The sequence below is a fragment of the Meles meles genome, chromosome 11 (genome assembly GCF_922984935.1).
Source record: "Meles meles chromosome 11, mMelMel3.1 paternal haplotype, whole genome shotgun sequence".
Taxonomy (NCBI): domain Eukaryota; kingdom Metazoa; phylum Chordata; class Mammalia; order Carnivora; family Mustelidae; genus Meles; species Meles meles.
The window spans coordinates 26,749,709-26,772,960 of NC_060076.1; the positions used below are offsets into that span (position 1 = coordinate 26,749,709).

The 23,252-nt window shown below is 37.5% G+C and overlaps 1 protein-coding gene across 7 annotated transcripts in view; it reads right to left on the minus strand.

Annotated features, from left to right (window-relative positions):
• FKTN (fukutin) overlaps positions 1 to 23,252 on the minus strand; it is an 83,586-nt gene that overhangs the window by 25,175 nt on the left and 35,159 nt on the right. For 5 of the 7 annotated variants that reach the window (XM_046023403.1, XM_046023405.1, XM_046023402.1 and 2 more), the window contains exons 7-9: positions 17,674 to 17,803; positions 15,067 to 15,200; positions 13,476 to 13,603 (exon numbers count right to left, since the gene is read on the minus strand). In XM_046023403.1, the coding sequence (XP_045879359.1) occupies positions 13,476 to 13,603; positions 15,067 to 15,200; positions 17,674 to 17,803 (392 nt within the window). Of the gene's footprint in view, positions 1 to 13,475; positions 13,632 to 15,066; positions 15,201 to 17,673; positions 17,804 to 23,252 lie in introns of all 7 variants that reach the window. The other 2 variants (XR_006820857.1, XM_046023407.1) reach the window with 2 other exon arrangements.

The following is a 23,252-nucleotide window of genomic DNA, read 5'->3' on the forward strand; positions in this document are numbered from 1 at the left end:
GCTATTGCACATATCAGCAGTTCATTTCTCTTTACTGTAGAGTAGTATTTTATTGCCTGAACATAGTATAATTTATGTGGTCACCAGAAGATGGACATTTGGGTTGTTTCCATTTTTCTGGCTACCAAGAATAAGAATGCTACAAACATACATGTCAACTCTTTTAGTGAAAATATGTTATTTCTCTTGGACTACTACCTTACAAAAGACTTTATAGAATTACATTCAAACAAGACATATGGCAGTCTTAAAAAATATAATTTATGTCACATAAATGAAAGGTCTGCCATTTATTCATTCTCAGGTAATTTTTTCAGCATTTTTATTTTTATTTTAAGTAATATCTATAACCAATGTGGGGCTCAAAATTACAGCCCCAAGCTCAAGTCACATCCTCTACTGACTTGAGCAGCCAGGCACCCCTGAGGTATTGCCATTTGCGACGATGTGGATGGAACTAGAGCGTATCATGCTTAGTGAAATAAGTCAATCGGAGAAAGACAACTATCATATGATCTCCCTGATATGAGGACATGGAGAAGCAACATGGGGGGGTAGGAGATAGGAGAAGAATAAATGAAACAAGATGGGATTGGGAGGGAGACAAACCATAAATGACTCTTAATCTCACAAAACAAACTGGGGGTTGCTGCGGGGAGGTGGGATTGGGGGAGGGGGAGCGGGCTATGGACATTGGGGAGGGGAAGCGAACCATAAGAGACTATGGACTCTGAAAAACAACCTGAGGGTTTTGAAGGGTCAGGGGTGGGAGGTTGGGGCAACCTGAGGGTTTTGAAGGGTCAGGGGTGGGAGGTTGGGGGAACAGGTGGTGGGTAATGGAGAGGGCACGTTTTGCATGGAGCACTGGGTGTTGTGCAAAAAGAATGAATACTGTTACGCTGAAAAAATAAATAAAATGAGAAAAAAAAAAATAAGTAAAGATAACTACATAAATAACTCCCACTTCTGTACCTTGTATACAATTACCATATAAAATTCATTCAAAGTTTTTCCTTCAATGATACACTTTGTACCTGCTACCCACTAGAGGTTTGGAGATATAATTAAGGAAACCTAAAACAATATATCTGTTGTAAGATATGAAGGCATAAACAGAGGAGGAAATGTGAGTCGTTTTCAGAAAGGCCAATGTTTTAAATATACTAATTTAAAGAAATAATCCTTGCTCACAGGCTGAGTAAGCACCGAGTGTGGCCGCAGACCAGGGAGACAGAAGTGACTCACTGCTTTTCTCTGAGAGCACAATGAGGAGAGGGACCTGCCGTCAATCTCCTCCGGGCCAGAGACTGGGAGGACACCGTTTTCATTCTCGTCCTCTAAAACTGCACAGAAAGCCTTCAGAGAACAAAAGCTACCAAGAGCAAACCGGAGCAGATTACTTAGCCTGACTCCTAGCAAAGGTGGTGCAATTCTGCCTGATGCAAAGACATTTGAGAATCACTGCAACAGGCCCCTCCCTCAGAAGATCAGCAAGAACATCCAGCCAAGACCAAGTTTACTGATCAATGAGAACTGTAAAACTTCAATGCTAGGGGAATATAGCACACAGAATTCATGGCTTTTCCTTATGATTCTTTAGTCTTTCAAAGTTAGTATTTTTAATTTTGTTCATTTTTTTCTGTTCTTTTAAATTTTTCTTCTTTCCTTTTTCTTCTTTTTTTTTTTTTTTTTGGTAAGATTCTATTTATTGGGGCGCCTGGGTGGCTCAGTAGTTAAGCATCTACCTTTGGCTCAGGTCATGATCCTGGGGTCCTGGGATTAAGACCCGCATCAGCTCCCTGCTCAATGGGAAGCCTGCTTCTCCCTCTCTCACCCCCCTGCTTGTGTTCCCTCTCCTGCTGTGTCTCTGTCAAAAGAAAAAAAAAATTCTATTTATTTATTTAACAGAGACAGCAAGAGAGGGAACACAAATGGGGGAGTGGGAGAGGAAGAAGCAGGCTCCCCACTGAGGAGGGAGCCTGATGTGGGGTTCCATCCCAGGACCCCGGGATCATGACCTGAGCCAAAAGCAGATGCTTAATGATTAAGTCACCCAGGCGCCTCTTTCTTCCCTTTTCAACCAACTTATCAATACCTTTTTAAAAAATCATTTATAATATTCACTTTAGAGTTATATTCTATCCCTTCATTGTATTTAACCTTATTTTTTGTACATATATAAGTTCTTCTTTCTTCAAAATTTTGGGATACAGATTCTTCTAACAGACCAAAATATACCCTACATCTACTGCATGGCTTTTTCTATTCAACCACTTGATCATATTCTCTCTCTCCTTTTTTTTTGAAAAATTAAATTTTTCTTCTTTCTTTTTTCACCCAACTTATCAATTCCTCTTTAAAAGTCTTTTTGAATTTTCATTTTTACAGTCATATTCTATCCCTTCATTGTATTTACCGTTATTTTTGTATATATACAAATTCTTCTTTCTTTAAAATGTTGGGTGTCAGTTTCTTCTAACAGACCAAAATACACCCAAAATCTAGTGTATGGCTCTGTTCTGTTCACCAGCCTGATCATATTCTTCTTTTCTTTCTTTTTTTTTCTTTTCCCCCCAGTTGTGGGTCTCTTCTGATTTGTTTAGTGAATATTTATCTAGGGTTGTTGTTATCCTTTTAATATTTTGTTCTCATTCATCTGTTCTTCTCTGGACAAAATGACAAGATGTAAAAACTCACCTCAGAAAAAAAGGACAAGAGGTTGTACCAACCGCCAGGGAGCTAAACAACATGGACATGATAAGTAAGATGTCAGAACTAGAGTTCAGAATAACAATTATAAAGATACTAGCTGGGCTTGGAAAAAGCATATAAGATACTAGAGAACCCCTTTCTGGAGAAGTAAAAATCTAACCAAGTGGAAATCAAAAAAGGCTATTAATAAGATGCAATAAAAAAATGGAGGCTTTAAGTGCTAGGAAAAATGAGGCAGAAGAGAGAATTAGTGATATAGAAGACCAAATGATGAAGAATAAAGAAGCTGAGAAAAAGAGAGATAAATAACTATTGGATCACAAGGGAAAAATGTGAGAGGTTAAGTGATACCATAAAGTGAAACAATATTAGAATAAATGGGATCCCAGAAGAAGAAGAAAGACAGAGAGGGGCAGAAGATACATTGCAGCAAATTATAGCAGGGAACTTCCCTAATTTGGGGAAGGAAACAAGGATCAAAATCCAGGAGGCACAGAAACCCCCCCTCAAAATCAATAAAAATAGGTCAACACATCTAATAGTAATTAGACTGATTACTATTGACTAACATCTAATAGTAAAACTTACAAATCTCAGAGACAAAGAGAAAATCCTGAAAGCAGCTTGGGACAAGAGGTCTGTAACCTACAATGGTAAAAACATTAGATAGGCAGCAGACCTATCCAGAGAGACCTGGCAGGCCAGAAAGAACTGGCATGATATATTCAGGGTACTAAACAAGAAAAATATGTAGCCAAGAGTACTATATCCAGCAAGGCTGTTATTGAAAATAGAAGGAGAGAAAAAAGCTTCCAGGACAAATAGAAACTAAAAGAATTTGTGATCACCATACCAGCCTTACAAGAAATATTGAAAGGGGTGCTATATACGAAGAGAGAGCCTAAAAGTAACATAGACCAGAAGGCAACACAGACAATATATGGTAACAGTCACCTTACAGGCAATACAATGGCACTAAATTCATTTCTTGCTATAGTTATCCTGAATGTAAATGGGTGAAATGCCCTAATCAAAAAACACAGTGTATCAGACTGGATAAAAAAACAAGACCCATCGATATGTTGTCTCCAAGAAATTCATTTTAGATCCAAAGACACCTCCAGATTTAAAGTGAGGGGGTGGAAAACAATTTACCATGCTAATGGACATCAAAAGAAAGCTGGGGTAGCAATTATTTGATCAGACAAATTAGATTTTAAACCTAAGACTATAATAAGAGATGAGGAAGGACACAATATCAAACTTAAGGAGTTGGTCCAACAAGGTCTAACAATTTTCAATATTAATGCCCCTAACATGGAAGCAGCCAAGTAATAACAAAATCAAAGAAACACATCAACAATAATACAACAGGGGACTTTAACAACCCCCTCACTGAAGTGGACAGATCATCTAAGCAAAAGTTCAACAAGGAAATAAAGGCTTTCAATGACATACTGGACCAAATGGACATCACAATATATTCAGAACATTCCCTCTCAAAGCACCAGAACTCACATTGTTCTCCAGTGCGCATGGAACATTCTCCAGAACAGATCACATACTGGGTCACAAATCAGGTCTCAACCAATACCAAAAGACTGGCATCATTCTCTGCATATTTTCAGACCACAATGCTTTGAAACTGGAACTCAATCACAAGACAAAAGTTGGAAAGAACTCAAATACATGGAGGCTAAAGAGCATTCTACTAAAGAATGAATGGGTCAATCAGGAAATGGAAGAAGAATTTTTAAAAATTCATGGAAACAAAAAGAAATGAAAATGAAAACACAACTATTCAAAATCTTTGGGATACAGTAAAGGTGGTCCTAAGAGGAACTATATAGCAATATATAGCAATACAGGTCTTTCTCAAGAAACAAGAAAGGTCTCAAGTACACAACCTAACCCTACACATAAAGGAGCTGGAGAAAGAACAGCAAAGAAAGCCTAAACCCAGCAGGAGAAGAGAAATAATAAAGATCGGAGAAGAAATCAATGAAATAGAAACCAAAAAAGCAATAGAACATATCAACAAAACTAGGAGCTGGTTCTTTGAAAGAATTAATAAGATTGATATACCCCTGACCAGACTTATCAAAAAGAAAGAGAAAGTTCCCAAATAAATATAATCATGAATGAAAGAGGAGAGATCACAGCCAAAACCAAAGAAATACAAACAATTATAAGGACATACTATGAGCAACTATATGCCAACACACTAGACAATCTGGAAAAAATAGATGCATTCCTAGAGATGTATAAACTACCAAAACTGAACCAGGAAGACATAGAAAACTAGAACAGACTCATAACCAGCAAGGAAACTGAAACAGTAATAAAAATTTCCCAACAAGAGCCCAGGGCCAGATGGCTTCCCAGGGAAATTCTATAAAACATTTAAAGAAGAATTAATAACTGTTCTTCTGAAACTGTTCCAAAAAATAGAAATGGAAGGTAAACTTTCAAACTCATTTTATGAGGCCAGCATTACCTTGATCCCAAAACCAGACAAAGACCCCACCAAAAAGGAGAATTACAGATCCATATCCCTGATGAACATGGATGCAAAAATTCTCACCAAAATACTAGCCAATAGGATCCAAGAGTACATTAAAAGGATTATTCAGCACAACCAAGTGGGATTTATTCCTGGGCTGCAAGGTTGGTCCAACATCCGCAAATCAATCAATGTGATACAATACATTAATAAAAGAAAGAACAAGACCCGTATGACACTCCCAATAGATGCTGAAAAGGCAATTGACAAAGTACAGCATACTTTCTTGATCAAAACTCTTCACGCTGTAGGGATAGAGGGGACATACTTCAATATCAAAGCCATTTACGAAAACCCAACAGAGAATAACCTACTCAATGGGGAAAAACTGAGAGCTTTTCCCCTAAGATCAGGAACATGGCAGGGATATCCACAATCACCCCTGCTATTCAACACAGTACTTGAAGTCCTAGCCTCAGCAATCAGACAACAAAAAGAAATAAAAGGCACCCAAAATGACAAAGAAGTCAAACTCTCACTCTTTGCAGATGATATGATACCTTATGTGGAAAACCCAAAAGACGCCACTCCAAAACTGCTAGAACTCATACAAGAATTCAATAAAGTGGCAGGTATAAAATCAATGCACAGAAATCAGTTGCATTGCTATACACCAGCAACAAGACAGAAGAAAGAGAAATTAAGGAGTCAATCCCATTTACAATCACAACCAAAACCCTAAAATACCTGGGAATAAATCTAATTGAAGAGGCAGAGAATCTGTACTCAGAAAACTATAGAATACTCTTGAAAGAAACTGAGGAAGACACAAAGAAATGGAAAAATGTTCTGTGCTCATGGATTGGAAGAACAAATATTGGTAAAATGTCTATGCTACCTAGAGCAATCTACACATTTATTGCAATCCCTATCAAAATGCCACCAACTTTTTTCACAGAAATGGGACAAATAATCCTAAAATTTGTGTGGAACCAGAAAAGACACCGAACAGCCAGAGGAATATTGAAAAAGAAGACCAAAGTTGGTGGCATCACAATTCCAGACTTCAAGCTCTATTATAATGCTATAATCATCAAGACAGTATGGTACTGGCACAAAAACAGACACATAGATCAATGGAACAGAATAGAGAGCTCAGAAATGGACCCTTGACTCTTGGTCAACTAATTTTCAACAGAGCAGCAACGAATATCCACTGGAAAAAAGACATTCTTGTCAACAAATGGTGTTGGGAAAATTGGACATCCAGATGCAGAAGAATGAAACTGGGCCATTTCCTTACACCACACACAAAAATCAGCTCAAAATGGCTTATAGACCTAAACATGAGACAGGAATCCATCAAAATCCTAGAGGAGAACACAGGCAGCAACTTCGTTGACCTCAGCCACAGCACCTTCTTCCTAGAAAGATCATCAAAGATAAGGGAAGCAAGGGCAAAAATGACCATTGGGACTTCATCAAGATCAAAAGCTTTTGCACAGCAAAGGAAACAGTCAACAAAACCAAAAGACAACCGACAGAAAGGGAGAAGATATTAGCAAATGATGTATCAGATAAAAGGTTAGTATCCAAAAATCTATATAGAACTTATCAAACTTAACACCCAAAGAACAAATAATCCAATCAAGAAATGGGCAGAAGACATGAACAGACATTTCTGCAAAGAAGACAATCAAATGGCCAACAGTCATATGAAAAAGTGCTCAACATCACTCACCATCAGGGAAATACAAATCAAAACCACAGGGAGGTACCACCTCACACCAGACAGAATGGCTAAAATTAACCATTCAGGAAATGACAGAATCCAAAAAAAGGAAAGTCCCTGATTGGCTATAGGCTTATCACGATCAACAGAGGCCAGAAGATACAGGGAGTCAACCTAGAATTCTGTAATAAACTAAGCTTTTATTGGGAAAAAAGAAAGAAAGAAAGAATCCAAATTCGCCTTTTTAGCTCCACAGCTATAAGTACTAAAAAAGGAAGTGTATGGGACGCCTGGGTGGCTCAGTGGATTACGCCACTGCCTTCGGCTCAGGTCATGATCTCGGGGTCCTGGGATCGAGCCCTGCATCAGGCTCTCTGCTCCGCGGGGAGCCTGCTTCCTCCTCTCTCTCTGCCTACTTGTGATCTCTCTCTCTGTCAAATAAATAAAATCTTAAAAAAAAAAAAAAGGCAAGTGTATTTTTGAGAGCTAAAACCACAGGAGCCTGGTATCAATCTATGAAGCTGAGAGAACCTATGAGTGGGGATTCAACAACAAACTCATTTTTAGCTTCTGGTAAAGCAAAATGACTAAAAAACTGGGTGGCCTGACCTTATGGTTCTGATTCTCCAAACGTGGTAAGTTGGATCAGCGCATTAATCTGACATCACCTTATCATCTTAACAAAACAAAGAACTGATTTTGGTTTCATGCAGGGCCCAGGTCTCACTCAGTTGCAACAGATTTGCCAGGCCTGATTCTATCTGTAACTCAGAAGGGACAGACAAATCAGCAGATGTCCTCAAATAAGGGATGAGAAAAATAAAAGAAAAAAAAATCTATGGAAATTCAGAGGAAGGGGAGATTATTTCCAGTTACAGACACTGAGGAGCAATATCAAAAAAAGACAACTCAGTGCCCTTGGATGGGCAGAACTGGGACATGTGATGGTGTATAACTTGGTACTACTTAATGACATGCTTAAAATTTTTGTCTCAAATGAAGTTGCAAAAGGCTGGGTATCTAAATGCAAGGCGGTATCTTGGGTTAGACCCTATAAAAGAGAAAAAAGGATTGAGGAAGCCATACAACTTTTGAGTCCTAAGGAGTCAAAAGAAAAAGTAGAGACGGAAGGAATAAAATCTTGGACTTTACTAATATTAGAACATTGCCCACTTACCCTTTCTACTTCTTAAACAACACAAACAATAATAATTTCATTTATAGGAATCTAGTCAAGGAAACTCCCTAATAAAGCTTTTATTTTATGTAAAAAGACACCTTACAGTTTTTAATTAGAAAAAAAAAAACAGGAACAGTCTAAAGAGAAAGATAGTTAAGCAAAATTATTATCAGGACTTTCTCCATATTCCCACCAAGTCTACCTAAGAAACTTCTTTATTTTTAAGCCACACTTCCTTGCTGTTGCTTCTAGACAGACTTTGATTTGGTATCTCAATTATATACAACACATACTTCAATTACTATACACTACTGATAAAGTACTTTAATAATTTGTTTCTTGGTCCACATTATGAGAACGTTGAGAGCAGAACCTAAGTATGTTCACGTGAGAATCCTTAGCACATAGAGTTAGAAAATACACTCTGCAGAAATAAAACATTACATTATATCAGAGCCACACCTGGACAGGAGTCTAGTCCCACAGAGAACAAATCCAAATTTTCTGAAGATCTGTATAATAAGCAGAAACTTATTCTGACTGGGGGAAATCAGAGGAGGAGAGAAACCAGGAGAGACTGTGGACTCTGAGAAACAAACTGAGGGTTTTGGAGGGGAGGGGGAGTTTGGGTGAGCCTGGTGGTGGGTATTAAGGAGGGCACATATTGCATGGAGCACTGGGTGTGGTGCATAAACAATGAATTTTGGAACACACACACAAAAAATAAAATTAAATTTAAAAAATTTAAAAAATTTTTTTTAAAATAAGACATAAGGAACCACTACTAGCCCAGGGGGTAGCATACTTCCTAGTAGAGGACAGAGGTAGCTAGATTATGATAATATCACTGAATAGAAGGTGTACTTTCATAGAAGAATTAGGCACAATATGACAGATCATGCTGACGCAAACATTGTCTACACTCTTAAGAATCTAGGCTCTAAAGTGATACGGCCCCACGTTTGAGTCTTAGCTCTGCCTTAATTTCCACATCTATAAAACGAATTAAGGGAGATTAAGATCTCCCTCATAAACTTGTGAAGATTAAATGAGATAATGCATACAAAAGCTTGGCATTGTGCCTGGCACATGGCAAATATTCAAAGTTAATTTTTATTATTACCTCTCCAACTTCTTGCCTCTACTTATATCTGTTGATTCAGATGAGAAAGAAAGAAAGATCCCCATGAAACCTGGGCAGCATCTGTAGAAACTGTGAAGTTGTAGAATAAAACATCACATCCTGGCAGCACAGGTCACTTTTTATTACTAGTGACTGAGAGTCCAGAGAAGGAAAGTAAGTATAAAAAATTCAGAGACCTGGGACGCCTGGGTTGCTCAGTCAGTTAAGCTGCTGCCTTCAGCTCGGGTCATGATCCCAAAGTCCTGGGATCGAGTCCCACATAGGGCTCCTTGCTCTGTGGGGAGCCTGCTTCTCTCTCCGCTTCTACCTGACACTCTGCTGCCTGTTTGCGCTCTCGCTCGCTCTCTCTCTGACAAATAAATAAATAAAATCTTTAAAAAAATAATTCAGAGACCCACTGGAGTAACAAATCCAAGTTACCACTGTGTTGAAGGTCCCATGCTTTGTGTCAGAGCAACACAGTAATAGTAATAATACTATTGTAATGATAGTGGCAGCAATAATGTTTGTAGATCACTTCCTACGTGCCAGGTACTATTTTTATTTATTTATTTTTTAAAGATTATTTATTTATTTATTTAAGAGACAGAAATCACAAGTAGGCAGAAAGGCAGGCAGAGAGAGAGAGGAGGAAGCAGGCTCCCTGCTGAGCAGAGAGCCCGATGCGGGGCTCAATCCCAGGACCCTACGATCATGACCTGAGCTGAAGCAGAGGCTTTAACCCACGGAGCCACCCAGGCGCCCTGCCAGGTACTATTTTTAAATGCATTTCATGTATTAACTCATTCACTCTATTAAGTCTTTGAAATAAGCATGTAGGCTGAAGAGTCCAACAGTTCTGGACTTAAATCTTGGTCCTGCCATTAATGAGCAAGCTACCTCACTTCTCTGAGCGTTAGTTTCCTCATATCTAACTGGGAGTGAGAACATCTAAACCACATGGATAATGTGAGGACTGTTTGAGATAACAAACATAAAGTACCCACCATGTGCCAGATAATCAGCTGATACCCTAGTGGCTGTGTCTTTATTATTGTCTTTAATATTATCTTTAGATCTGAGGGCCAAAATCTTCATTCTGCAGGCATGCAGAGTGAAGTTTCAAAAGGGGGAACGTTTTTCTTCCTTCCTGAGTTCCTCTTTAGTCTGTTTTTGTTTTTTTTAATGGTAAGCGTTCTATGATATTATTAAGCTTTTCTCAGAATTAACTATACATGAATACAAGTAAAATATTATACAGATAAAAACACCTTTAGACTAGCTTTAAAAGTTGGGTTTTTTCTTCCCCCCTCTAGGAACAGTAGTGGTGAAAATACTATAGTTCCTTCAAGTAAATAGTGCTAAAAAGAATGAAAATGGCATATGGCTGGGGGACTCTTCCAAAGAAACTACTCTACACAGCCATCCCCTGTTCTTTTCTCTGCCTTTTAAGGTCACAGTAACAGGATAGAAAATCTGGGACTCACACCATCTGTCCAGACAGTTCCATCACTGCTCATTTCTCTTGTTAAATAATCAGAACACTTCACACTTCCAAAACACTGCTACCATAAAGAGCAGTTAAAGCAGAATGAAAGAAGCTTTTTCTATGCAGAAAAGTAATGGTTAGAAATGAACCATTCTTTTGAAGTTTGTGCATTTCAGATCATGTCAGTGAAGAAAGAAATTCAAGCTTTAGAAGGAAAATTTAAGAATAAGAGAATTATAATAATGGCTCTAGAAAGTATCTTTCTTAGAAAATAGGTGACACCCTCATACGAGTTCTTTAAGAATAGATTTGGCAGTTTAATACTGAGTTAATTACATAGGTATCTAATCTGTAAGTTTCTCATAAGACTAAGAAGAGAAATTATTTTCTTTATCCCTGTCCTACTAATACAGTAGTAGTAATAGAAGCTAGTAATTACTTGGCACTCAGGATATCTTTAATTCTCTTCAAAATACTTTTTGTGTATTAACTCACTTAATCCTTAAAGCCATTCCATGTCACAATTTCTTTTATTATTCCCATTTTACACTTGAGGAGACTAAGGCACAGAGAAGTTAAATAACTTGTCCAAGGTAATACAGCTGGTAAGTATAGAGCTGGGATTCAAAAGCAAGCAGATAGGCTCCATCCCTTTCATTTCTGTACTACACTACAGTTTTTAAAGAAGCCTCTAAATTATATGTTAAATTCAGCTTTTGTGTGTGTGTGTGTTTTTAAAGGTTTAAAGGTTTACTTATTTATTTTAGAGAAAGAGAGAGGGAGCTCAAGAGGAAGGGGCAGAGAGAGAGGGACAGAAAATCCCAAGCAGATTCCATGCTGAGCGCAGAACCTGATGCAGGGCTCCATCTCATGACCCTGAGGTCATGACCTGAGCTGAAACCAAGAGTTGGACATTCAACTATTTGAGCCACCCAGGCACCACCAAATTCCCAAATTCACCTTCTTCATTATATGTGAATAAAACAACTACAGCTGAATGTCAAACACTTACCCCCATTCACCTAGCCACAGTGAGAATGTCAATTATATATTCTTTAACTTATTAATTTCTGTCTTATATTCAGAGCTTATCCAGCATGAATGTGTTATTGTCATAAAGCAAAATAATTTTTTATATTAAATAAAAGTTTCAAGCATATGCTCTGGGGTCAATGTCAATTTGGGGATATACTTTATGACTTTGGTTTGGATTATTCTCAAACCTCCAGAATTTAACAGTACATGAAGACTCCTTGCCTTCAAATAAAGATTCAGCAATACCAAAAGGGTGTCAATGTAACCCGGAGAAACCAGTCTGAATATAGCATTTCTCTTCCATGTCACAGAACACTCCCCACTCAGCTCAATGGCTCAAATTTATTCAATAATAGAAGCTCCAATCTGAGCTAGTTAGTGAGGCAAATTGAAGCTTCTGCTCACACAACTATCATAATAATGAGAATAATGATGATAATCACTTTAGTAATCATAATAACAACAATGATAACCATCAATCACTGATTAATTTAGTAAGTGCTAAGCATTAGGCCAAGTGCCTCGTATCATCCGGTATACTGGGGGGGCAGTGGGGAGTAATGGTTAAAGGACAGGTAGCTTTCTGAGTCCTTCCATTATTTGCTGCGTGGTCTTGAACAAACTACTTACTTTCCAGCCCCTCACAGAATACCTGCCTCCTAAGATTGTTTTGACGATCAGATGTGTTAACACATGCAAAATGTTCTTAACAGTCAAAGGCACAGTAGTGCTACCCAAACTTAACAGACTAGGAGCTTAATGTTCAGAGAAAAGCTAAAGGCCACAAATAGGTTAGGGTCCAGCTAAGGTCCCCAGCTCTGCCCGACTCCAAAGCCCATCATGCTCTTTGGGTTCTCATTCCCATTCATTTGCCTCTCTCTTTCTCTCTCAGAATTAAGAATAGGTCAACTGCTTCATAAGGGAGAGCATTGTTATTCTAATGTCATTTTTGTCTTTTCTCATCAGAGTTTTACTGTAGCAGCATTAAAAAAAAAATGTTAAAAACGTCAATCTAACATACTGTACGCCATCAATTCCAAGACATTTCCCCCACCCAAATTTTTCCATCTGTGAATCATGTGTCTTAGAATTATAATTGGCAGTATTTTTCCTTTCTGAGTAGCACATAAAATAATGGTGCATCTCACAATCCATATTATCTTACATTTAACAAAATATGGTAGCTGTTAAGCTCAACGAGTATGCTTTAAGGATCAGCCCTCAGTCACTGTTGAAGGCACATTCCAGACCATGCTGAGCATTCCTGGCCTCAGAGTTCAGTTCCAGTTCAGTTCACTTAAACTTCACTTGACTTATCTCCTTCCTATGGTCCCTCACCCATTTCCATCAAATTAACAAGCTCCCATTAACTCTAACACCCAATCAGTGTTTTGGCTAAGGCTCTGGCCTTGGTTTTTGTGTTCCTTGTTTTGGTTTTCCCTTTCTGATGACTCAAGAGCTTCTAATCGTAATAACTCTTTGGACTGAAGTCCCAGGGGCACTTCCTCCTCTTACATTGTCCTTATAAGTAGTCCATACTTTCCAAACATAATTGGACTTTATGGATAAACTGAGAAAGTATTAGCTAAGAGGGAAGCTGTGACAGTCTTTCATTTGTTTTTCATTTTCAGTTACTTCCTTATTTCTACCTTCCTAAGTTACTTCTCTAGACCCTTTTATAAGTACTTATCTGGTTCATACTTAAATTTTTTTCCTGTTTTGGCCTGAGTGCCTCCATTCCACATATGGTCAGTCTCTTCATAGAAGAAAAAAATGTCGAGTTTTATATCATCTTTTCCTTGGAAAGATAGTTCCAAGCTGTCCTCTACCTAGGATGAAGATGAAAACCTTCACAGACTGAAACAAAGGAAATATATATTCTTAAAAAAAACTTGTTTTATAGAGAAAGAATACTGATTCTAAGACAATATGTCTTTTCAAGCTGGAACATCTCTGAAATTGGGATTTATCAGTAGAATGCCAACATTTGATTTCTTTCTTAAATGCATATAAAATAATGTTGCTCCTGACAATTAATGAAAACCCAGAGTAAATGACTTACAGTAGCTAAATTACCACTTTGCAGAACATTCTATTCCTGAGCCCCTTTCTGAATAAAGAAGGAAAGAAACCAAAGAAAAATGACTCCTTTTAATAATCAAGTAAAACTACTAGGAAATAAGTCTCTCATCTCAATCAATAATAAGTACTTAAATAAATGTGGCATCATAGAAACCCACCAATATTCCATAAATTATATGAAAAAAATAAAAGTTAAAGATACAAAGAATTCAAAGAAAGCATTTCCCTAAAGAAACAACCTACAAATAATTATGTTCTCATTAGACGTGGTGTATCTGTCTTGTTATAGCACTAATCATATAATTATTACGTAGTTTTTTTTCCCCAATTAGACAGTGAACTCTTCGAGGATAAGTACTGTAACACACTGATCTTTGTGTCCCAGGTGCAGAGTGCAGTGCCAGGGAGAAAGTGAGTATAAACATTTGCTGCATGCCTAGAGTTCAACTGCTTTGACTCTGACCTCTGGAGAATATTTCATTAAATTTTTTTTATAAACTAGACTAATTACAATAAAGAATGTAATTTTTCAGTATTAAACATACTTCTACTTGCTTTCCAGGACAACACCTTCCTGGGAACAACCAAATTAAGAGTAAGATGTCGTTTAAAAAAAAAAGAGTAAGATGTTTGCAAGGAATCATGGTCTTAGGGCATAAAAATCAAATTGTATAAAAGGAGATTTCATTTAAGTCATGATGACCTATTCCTAGTTGAACTCTGAGAAAATTGCTATAACCCAGAACATGTGAAATAAATAAGAAATTCAAGTACTATTTGAAATGATTCTGTTTCTAACCCTTAGCCTCAAAGGACCATTTCATGTTGATGATAGGATGTCTAAGTGAATATAAAATTAAGTGACTTATGAGAAACATTATAACTTCAGATGGGGTAGGAGAGATTCTTTATAATTGTATTAATTTTATATTATATGATATATAATTACATTATATTGTTATCTAAAATAATGGCAATAAATTCACCTTCAAGAGTTCAAGATCCTTTTCCCCTTCTCATTGTCAACAGTAAGCCAGATTTTCTAGTTTCCTTGAATAGTGCAAAAGTCATATAATAAGCTTCTGCTGAGCTTATCCTGACCAATACTGAGTGATACACATGTAACATTCTTAACCATCTCTGAGCGTTTAATATAAACTTTTCTTTTGAGACATGGTACTTATGAAGTAAAGCAGATTTTTATACTGACCTTCCCAAATTTGTGTTTGAGTGGAAGTCCTACATCCTGAAATGCTGAAATAATATCAGATTTATAATCTTGTATAAAAATTCCTAGGTCAACATCTTTACTATATGGAATAATGTTGCATTGCCGATACCACCCTAAAAATAAAGAAGAAAAAAAAAGAAAACTTAAAAATTTAAGTTTGGAAAAAATTAGTCACTATTGTATGATCTTTGTAAGAGTGGATTTTATTTCTTAAGGTATTTCTTAAGATTAGACTTACAGTGCTTTGCCAAAAATATTTTTAAAAAATTAAATCCCAAACTAAAATCTGTGGTTATAAGAAGGCATCTGTTGAAGAACCTTCCTTTCTTTTTTTCTTTCTTTCATTTTTACTGTGCTGAAGACTTAGCATCCTCAAAATTTTATGATGTATTTTAATTTCTAAATAAACTATTAGTTTTAATAATGTTAACTGGGCCAGGCCGCCTGGGTGGCTCACTGGGTCGCCTGACTGGCCTGGGTAGGTCAGTCGGTTGGGCATTTCAGCTCAGGTCATGATCTCAGGGCTGTAGTATCAAGTGAGTCCTGCATCAGGCTCTGCACTCCATGCAGAGTCTGCTTATCCCTCTCCCTCTGCTCCTCCCCTGCATTCTCTCTCTCTCTCAAATAAATAAATAAAATCTTTAAAAAAAAAATGTTAACTGGGCCATCCATTAAAAAAATTAAATTACTTTTGAGAATGTTTGATCATAAATTTCTAATGATGAAGGCTGCCTTTAAGATATGCTAAAAAATATAATCTAATTCTTTTGCTTAACCAATATGCCTTTCCTGAGCAATAATTTGTAAAACTTAACAGCTCTGAACAGCTTGTGCCTGATGCGTCATATAAAGATTTATTTATTTTAGAGAGAGAGTGTGTCTAAGTGTGGAGGGAGGAAAGGAAGGGAAAGGGAAAGAAGAAACTCAAGCAGACTCCCCACTGAGCACAGAGCCCAACGAAGGGCTCTATCTCAGGATCCTGAGATCATGTCCAAAACCAAGCATCGGTCACTTAACTGACTGCATTATCAGGTGCCCCTGATGGGTCACACAAAAGAAGAGCTGTACTATCCCCAATTTTCAGCACATTGTCAATATCAAAAGATATTTCTAGGTATATTTACAATGTACCTACTTCTCAATTAGGTGCTATAGTATTGTTTTAAAAAACCAAAATCTATACCTTAATACTACTAAGGGCTCTTGGGTCTCCCCTAATATCCTTCTAATTCTTTCATCCAAATTTTTCAGTAAGTACGTAAATGTCTATAATTGTCTTTATAGACATTGCTATTGGGCAACACTGTTTGGCATTCTAAACTTTAATTTCACTGTAACATATATCTTTAGAAGTCTAGGATGGCGTCTCTTCCCTAGCTTGAGAAAAATCCACACTCCACATCCATCAAAGAATCATAAACTATTAAAAATGGAAGCCTCTTTAGGGTGCCTTGGTGGCTCAGTTGGGTAAGCATCTAACTTTTGATATCAACTCAAGTCTTAATCTCAGGGTCATGAGTTCAAGCCCTGAGTTGGGCTCCATGCTGGGTGTGGAGCCTACTTTAAAAAAAAAAAAAATCATGACAAGTAGTCAAAAGTATTTCTGATGACATAGTTTATAAAACAATCTTGCTCCAAAAAGTTAAACCTTAAAGCATATATCACATACATGTGTGAAATGTATTCTTTTTTTCTTGGCTTACTCTGACTATAAGCTCCATGACAGCACATGAATATCCACAAAGCCTAATAAATAAGATAACCATATATCCCAGTTTACATCTGTCACACCAACATTATTAATGGCATTCCTTTTCACTCTCAAAAGACTCTTGAATTGAACAATAAATTATATGGTAACACAACAAAAACAGGAGAATTAATTTTGTATAAATAGTTATAATCAAAAAAGAATACAGTTACAACCAACTACAGTTATAAATAAAAGGGAATAAAAACAACAGAATTTAGATTCTAAAGAATTCTAAATTCCAAGAAATTCGATCTAAGATAAAGTGGAAAGAAATCCATAAATCTTTCTCTGATTCTAGTCACATGAGGACTCTAGATATGTCTACATTTCCCCATCTCAGGATGAATGGAAGGTGGTAAGGCAGTGATGTCCAACCAGTGAGAGAACAGTGACCTGGAAGACTTGTGCAAAGACCTTATGACACCCCTTCAGTCTTCCTCTCATTTGTGTGGCGTGTAAGTAAAGAAATAGAACAGAGGTTTTGTTTTTGTTTTGTTTTTTAATGGCAGAACAATCTTTGGGATAGAAATAATAAAATGCTAATCCAAGGATTGCCTCAAGTTCAAATACAGTCTACACGTTCTGATATAAGTTTTATACATGACTTAACAGTTTTTGGTAAATACAACATGGCCTTCCTAACTCTCTTTTATGTTTCTGAAATTAATTTCTTTAAAGAAATCAATAAATTCCTGCTCCATGCACTACGTTTATTGTGTCTGTAAGTATGACACTTCAAATATCACTGATATTTTGTCATCTCAAGCAGTCATCCCTAAAGCCAAAGAGGATGAAAAGACAAAAAGACAAATGTCAAGCAACAAGAATTTTACCTAGACAAGTTCCACTGCTCAGCCAGAACCGTACTCCCAATTTCTTTAATGTTTTGGCTGCCAGTTGCAATAATTCTTTTGCATTCTTCCGGAAGGCCATAGCTTCCACAGTGTTATCATCAAGGTACTGCTACAGATATAACAAAGAGTCAGTTATTATAGCCATTTCTAAATTGCTAGAAATACTTCCGTGACATTTAATTAAATCTAAATTAACCCCACAGTATGCATACTTTTCTATTATTAAAAAAAAAAATCAAGTTTCAGAGTTTCTTGTTAGTTGCCTATCCATGAGACTACAGGAGCAGATTCTAGAAAGACAAGTTAAAGGGGAAGGAGTATAACCAGGATTCCCAAAGGACGAGACTTACACTTTTATGAACTCCCTTCACATCACAATTTATCAGAAAGGACAGTTAGAAGAAGACTAATTCTGAGAGCTATAAGCATATCTGAACAAAATGCACTTAGTGCCATTTTCATGATTCACTGATCCAATTGGTCTTTAGAGACTATAGAGTATAAAAGAAAGAGCCTGCGATTTTGATTCAGATTATCTGTGTTCAAGTCGAGCCCCTGCTTCTTTTTAGCTGTGATGCTGGGAGTATCACCTCAGAAGAATATAAGCTCCAGGAGGAAAGTGACTTCATTTTATCACTTTATCTCGAGTGCCCAGAGCAGCACCTGAACATCTGCTGAATGAGTGACAGAATGAAAGAACAAATCTCTCTTAGATATGATTTCCTCATCAGTCACTAAAGGACAGTAATTACACTTGGTAGGACTGCTGTGGAGAGTTAATGAGACAATGGATGACAGAAAAATGGCTCATAAATTATAAAGTTCTATACAAACATTATCATTATCATTTACCTAGTCATGCTTTCCTAATTTTCTTCATTTTTAGGGTAGTCTACACTGAGGAAAACACTATAAATTTAGTGATGCTTCTCTATCTATGACTCAAATCTAAACTTCTTCATATGGCAGACAAGGACATTTGTGTTCTGGTCCCTGACTACTAGTTCGGACTCATCGCCACCCTCCTCACACTTTATAAAACAGCAATAACTTCTACCTCCCCAAATATACCACAACTTTTCAAGCCTCTGTGCCTTTATACATGTTTCCTTTAGCTGGAGTGCTCCTGACTAACAAAATCTTTCAGTTCTACCTTTCAAAAAACACTCCCTAATTTTCCTATGAGGATGTATTTATTCTCCCAGTGCTACCCTTTTGTTCAACATTTAGGGAGCAAAGAATACTATTTGTCCTAGATATAGACAAAAATGAAGGAATCTGTCCAATGAATTTATAACAGTTACCACTTATATACACTTCCACTATAATTCTTTTTTTAAATTCACATTGTTGGTTTTACTTAAGTTTCCTCCACTAGGCTGTAAAAATGTTTCTTTGAGGGCATGTACTAAACCTCCCCAACACTGTATGTACAAATCTGGAATGGTGCCTAATACATAATATGTGAGTATCACATAGTGATAAATGGGTAAATGAATAAATGACTAAGCCCCTCTTGCATTAGCTCCTATCTGTAATATCCTATAATACCCTGTCATTCTTTTACAATATAGCAGGAGAAAATACAGTTGCTGGAGCGACTCTAAGGATCTTAAGAAAAAAGTATCCCTAGGAAGAAAGTGGAATCCAGAAGATAAGTTGCCTTCTCTCTAGAACATACAAATTGTACAGGATGCCTTCAACATGAAAACATTTTCAAAGCCATAGCTTCTCTTGGAACACATGTCTGGAATGGGAGGCAAATGTTCTTATCCTGGGTGTGGTGGAAAACACTGAAGATGCAGGATTTAGTCTATGCTCAGCTAATAATGACTGTGTAGCACACTGAAACCTCTTTTTTTTTTATTTGTTAAAGGAAAATACTTGCCTTATTTCAAAGAGTAACTGAAAGGGTCAATTAAGTAACAGACATGAAAACTCCGTGCTTGATAAAAATATTACTCTGATAGTTATGCCCTACTGAGACTGCCCCTGCATGGACATACTCTCACCTCTGATATACCTTTTGTAGCATGACACTCCCAGAAATTCCATTTCTTAGAACTGACTGCACATATATTAAAGTGTATACATCTATAAACCTTTTGCATCTGTTAGGGATTTTTTAAATTGTAGTATGAATGTTTTTTTCTACTTAAAAATGTCTTATATCAATCTTGGGCTTATCACACCTAGAAAAGGACAAAATCCTAATTTAAACATCATGTCCATTTGATCTTTGCTATTCAGGTAACCTTTCCCCAGACTTCCCCCAAAATATAGACTGAAAAAAAGGTGACAGAAGGTACCCACTTATTTTATAGATGAGGAAATTAAGACTTAGAAAGTTTTCCAAAGTCTCAGAAAAAAATTAGTAGAAGAAGGAGGATAATATAGCTCCTTAGATATCCCTAGGCCAGGTGTCCAGATAGTTCCATATTTCCCTCTGGTTTTTCACTGGAATTCAACAGACTGAACTGAAATTCATTAATTATTTTTTGATGGTTACTGCTAAAACAAAACCAAGTTCAAGAAAATGTATGTTATTCTACTTCTAAACTTCTTGGTAAACTGAGAAAATAAAAGTAAATGAAGTAAGCCAAGAGAGCATTTCTTCTCCTCCCTTCCTGAACTGTTCAATACTAGAACTATTAGGTAAGGTAGAGCAAGAAAAGGCACATGGGTGGCCTGCTATGGGTATAAGAGCCTGAGCAAGTGGTGAGGAAATCCACATGGAGAGGACAGTCCCTCCATGTCCAGTGTGGGGAGTCAGAGCCTGAGCAGTTTGAGAAGTGTGTCCACAGATGGGGGCACCCCAGAGGGAGATTAGCAACATTCAAGCAGTGTGAGGACAGCAACCAGTTGGGAGAGGGGACAGAAGCAATGACAGGAGATTGAACAAATAAGCAAATATATTAATAATAATAGGAGTCAAGTTTCTCAATGTTTGAGAAGGGAGTCATAAATAAGGGAACAAACCCTATGCTACTTAACTGAAACATGAAGTAGTTGGACTGGCTATATCATTGTGAATTCATGAATCTTGACAGATAGACGGATATAGAAATAAATACACACACACATACACACTGTCACTGAGAGGGCCTGTGTGCAACAAAACCCATGTAGCAATGAGCACACCTGGCATCCAAACCTTGGTTTCTAAAAGGAACCAGGACTTGGAGAAATGGCTGATTCCAGTGTTGTTGCAGGGACCTAGAGCATCTTGCTCCAAAAAGCAAAAAAATACTCAAACAATAATGAAGACATGTTAAAAAGACACGGAAACCATCATGAAGAAGTTCCCACTGGCCAAACAGGGAACAATTTGAGAATCAATATAAATAATGAAAATAAAGGGGCACCTGCCTGGTTCAGTCAAAAGGGCATGTGACTCTTGATCTCCGGGTTGTGAGTTCAACTCCCATGCTGGGTGTAGAGATTACGAAAAAAAACATGAATTAACTAATTTTTAAAAAAGAAAATAATGGACTATAACCTATTGAATAAAATAGGAAACCCTGAGTTTAGACTGATGTAAACAAATAAACTGAAAGATTGATAAGGATATGGACAATTACTTTTTTTTTTTTTAAGATTTTATTTATTGGGCGCCTGGGTGGCTCAGCGGGTTGAGCCTCTCATGACCGAAGGCTCAGGTCATGATCCCAGGGTCCTGGGATCGAGGCCCGCATCGGGCACTCTGCTCAGCAGGAAGCCTGCTTCCCCCTCACTCTCTGCCTGCCTCTCTGCCTACTTGTGATTTCTCTCTCTCTGTCAAATAAATAAATAAATAGATTTTATTTGTTTATTTGACAGCAATCACAAGTAGGCAGAGAGTCAGGCAGAGAGAGGAGGAAGCAGGCTCCCTACCGAGCAGAGAGCGTGATGTGGGACTCAATCCCAGGACTCTGGGATCATGACCTGAGACGAAGGCAGAGGCTTTAGCCCACTGAGCCACCCAGGCAATTTACTTTTTAAGAGACAGAGAACACATGCAGTAGTAGGGGGGTGTTGAGCGGTAGAGGGAGAATCTTAGGCAGGCTTCATGCCCCGTGCAGAGTCTGATGTGGGGCCCAATCTCATGATCCTGAGATCATGACCTGAACTGAAATCAAGAGTCCGACACTTCACTAACTGGGTTACCCAGGCGCCTCAGGATATTGACAATATTTACCTGGTTTTAAAGTACCTTCGGGGGGCACCTCGGTGGCTCAGTGGGTTAAAGCCTCTGCCTTCGGCTCAGGTCATGATCCCAGGGTCCTGGGATCAAGCCCCGCATTGGGATCTCGGCTCAGCGGGGAGCCTGCTTCCTTCTCTCTCTTTGCCTGCCTCTCTGACTACTTGTGATCTCTGTCGGTCAAATAAATAAAATCTTTAAAAAAAAAAAATAAATAAATAAAATACCTCGGGGCACTAGGTGGCTCAGTCGGTTGAGCTTCTGACTGATTTCGGCTTCTGTCATGATCTCATCGTTCACGAGATGGAGCTCCATGACAGGCTCCGTGCTCAACAGGGAGCCTGCTTGGGATTCTTTCTCTCTCCCTCTGCCCCTCCCCACCCCTAGTGCATGCGCTCTCTCACTCTAATAAATAAACCTTTAAAAAAGATTCATACCAAATTTTTATTAGTTACAAAGGAAAAAACAGAAACTTCACAGGGGTGAGGCTAGAGATACCACTTGAATCAAGTGCTCAGTGTGAATATCAACAGTAACGGGACAAATCACAACCATGCAGCACCTGATAGGATGTAATGAGAAGAGCACAAAATCACTTCTGTATTATTCCTACTACAGGCATATTACCTGAGGAAAACCCAGACAAACCTCAAAGAAGGGACAATTTACAAAATATCTGGCCTGTAATCCTCAAAAGCATCCAAGTCATAAAAGTTTAATAAAGGACTATGAAATCATTACAGACTGGAGGAAACTACGGAGAGAAAAATTAAATACAGGGGGGCCCCTGTGGCTCAGTCGGTTAAGTGACTTGATTTCCTTGATTTCCTTCTTGATTTCCGCTCAGGTCATGATCTCAGAGCCTTGAGATCAAGCACGGGGTCAGGCTCCACACTCAGTGCAGTGTCTGCTTGGGATTCTTCTTCTCCCTCTTCCTTTACCAACCCCCACTCCACACTCACATTCTCTATCTCTCCCTAAAATAAATAAAACCTTTTTAAAAAGAGAGGGAAAAAGAAAGATTAAATACAACACGTGATTCTAAATTCTTTTATCATATTTCACTCTGAATGGATCCTTTTATTACATAGTAAAACTTGAATGGGATTAAATGGTGATAATCTATGTGTTAACTTCCTGATTTTTTTATTAAGACAATGTAGGACAATGTTCTTGTTTTGAGAAAATACTAGATTATTTGAGGTTGTAGGATACTTAGTCACCAACTTACTTCCAAATGGTTCAGGAAAAAGTTATTTTTATTTTATTTATAATTTTCCTGAAAGTTTGAGAATGTTTCCCAAAGAAAAAAAATATTAGAAATAGAAAGAAGGTTGTTTTATGAGCTCTAATAGATTAGTTCATTGCTTGTTATACA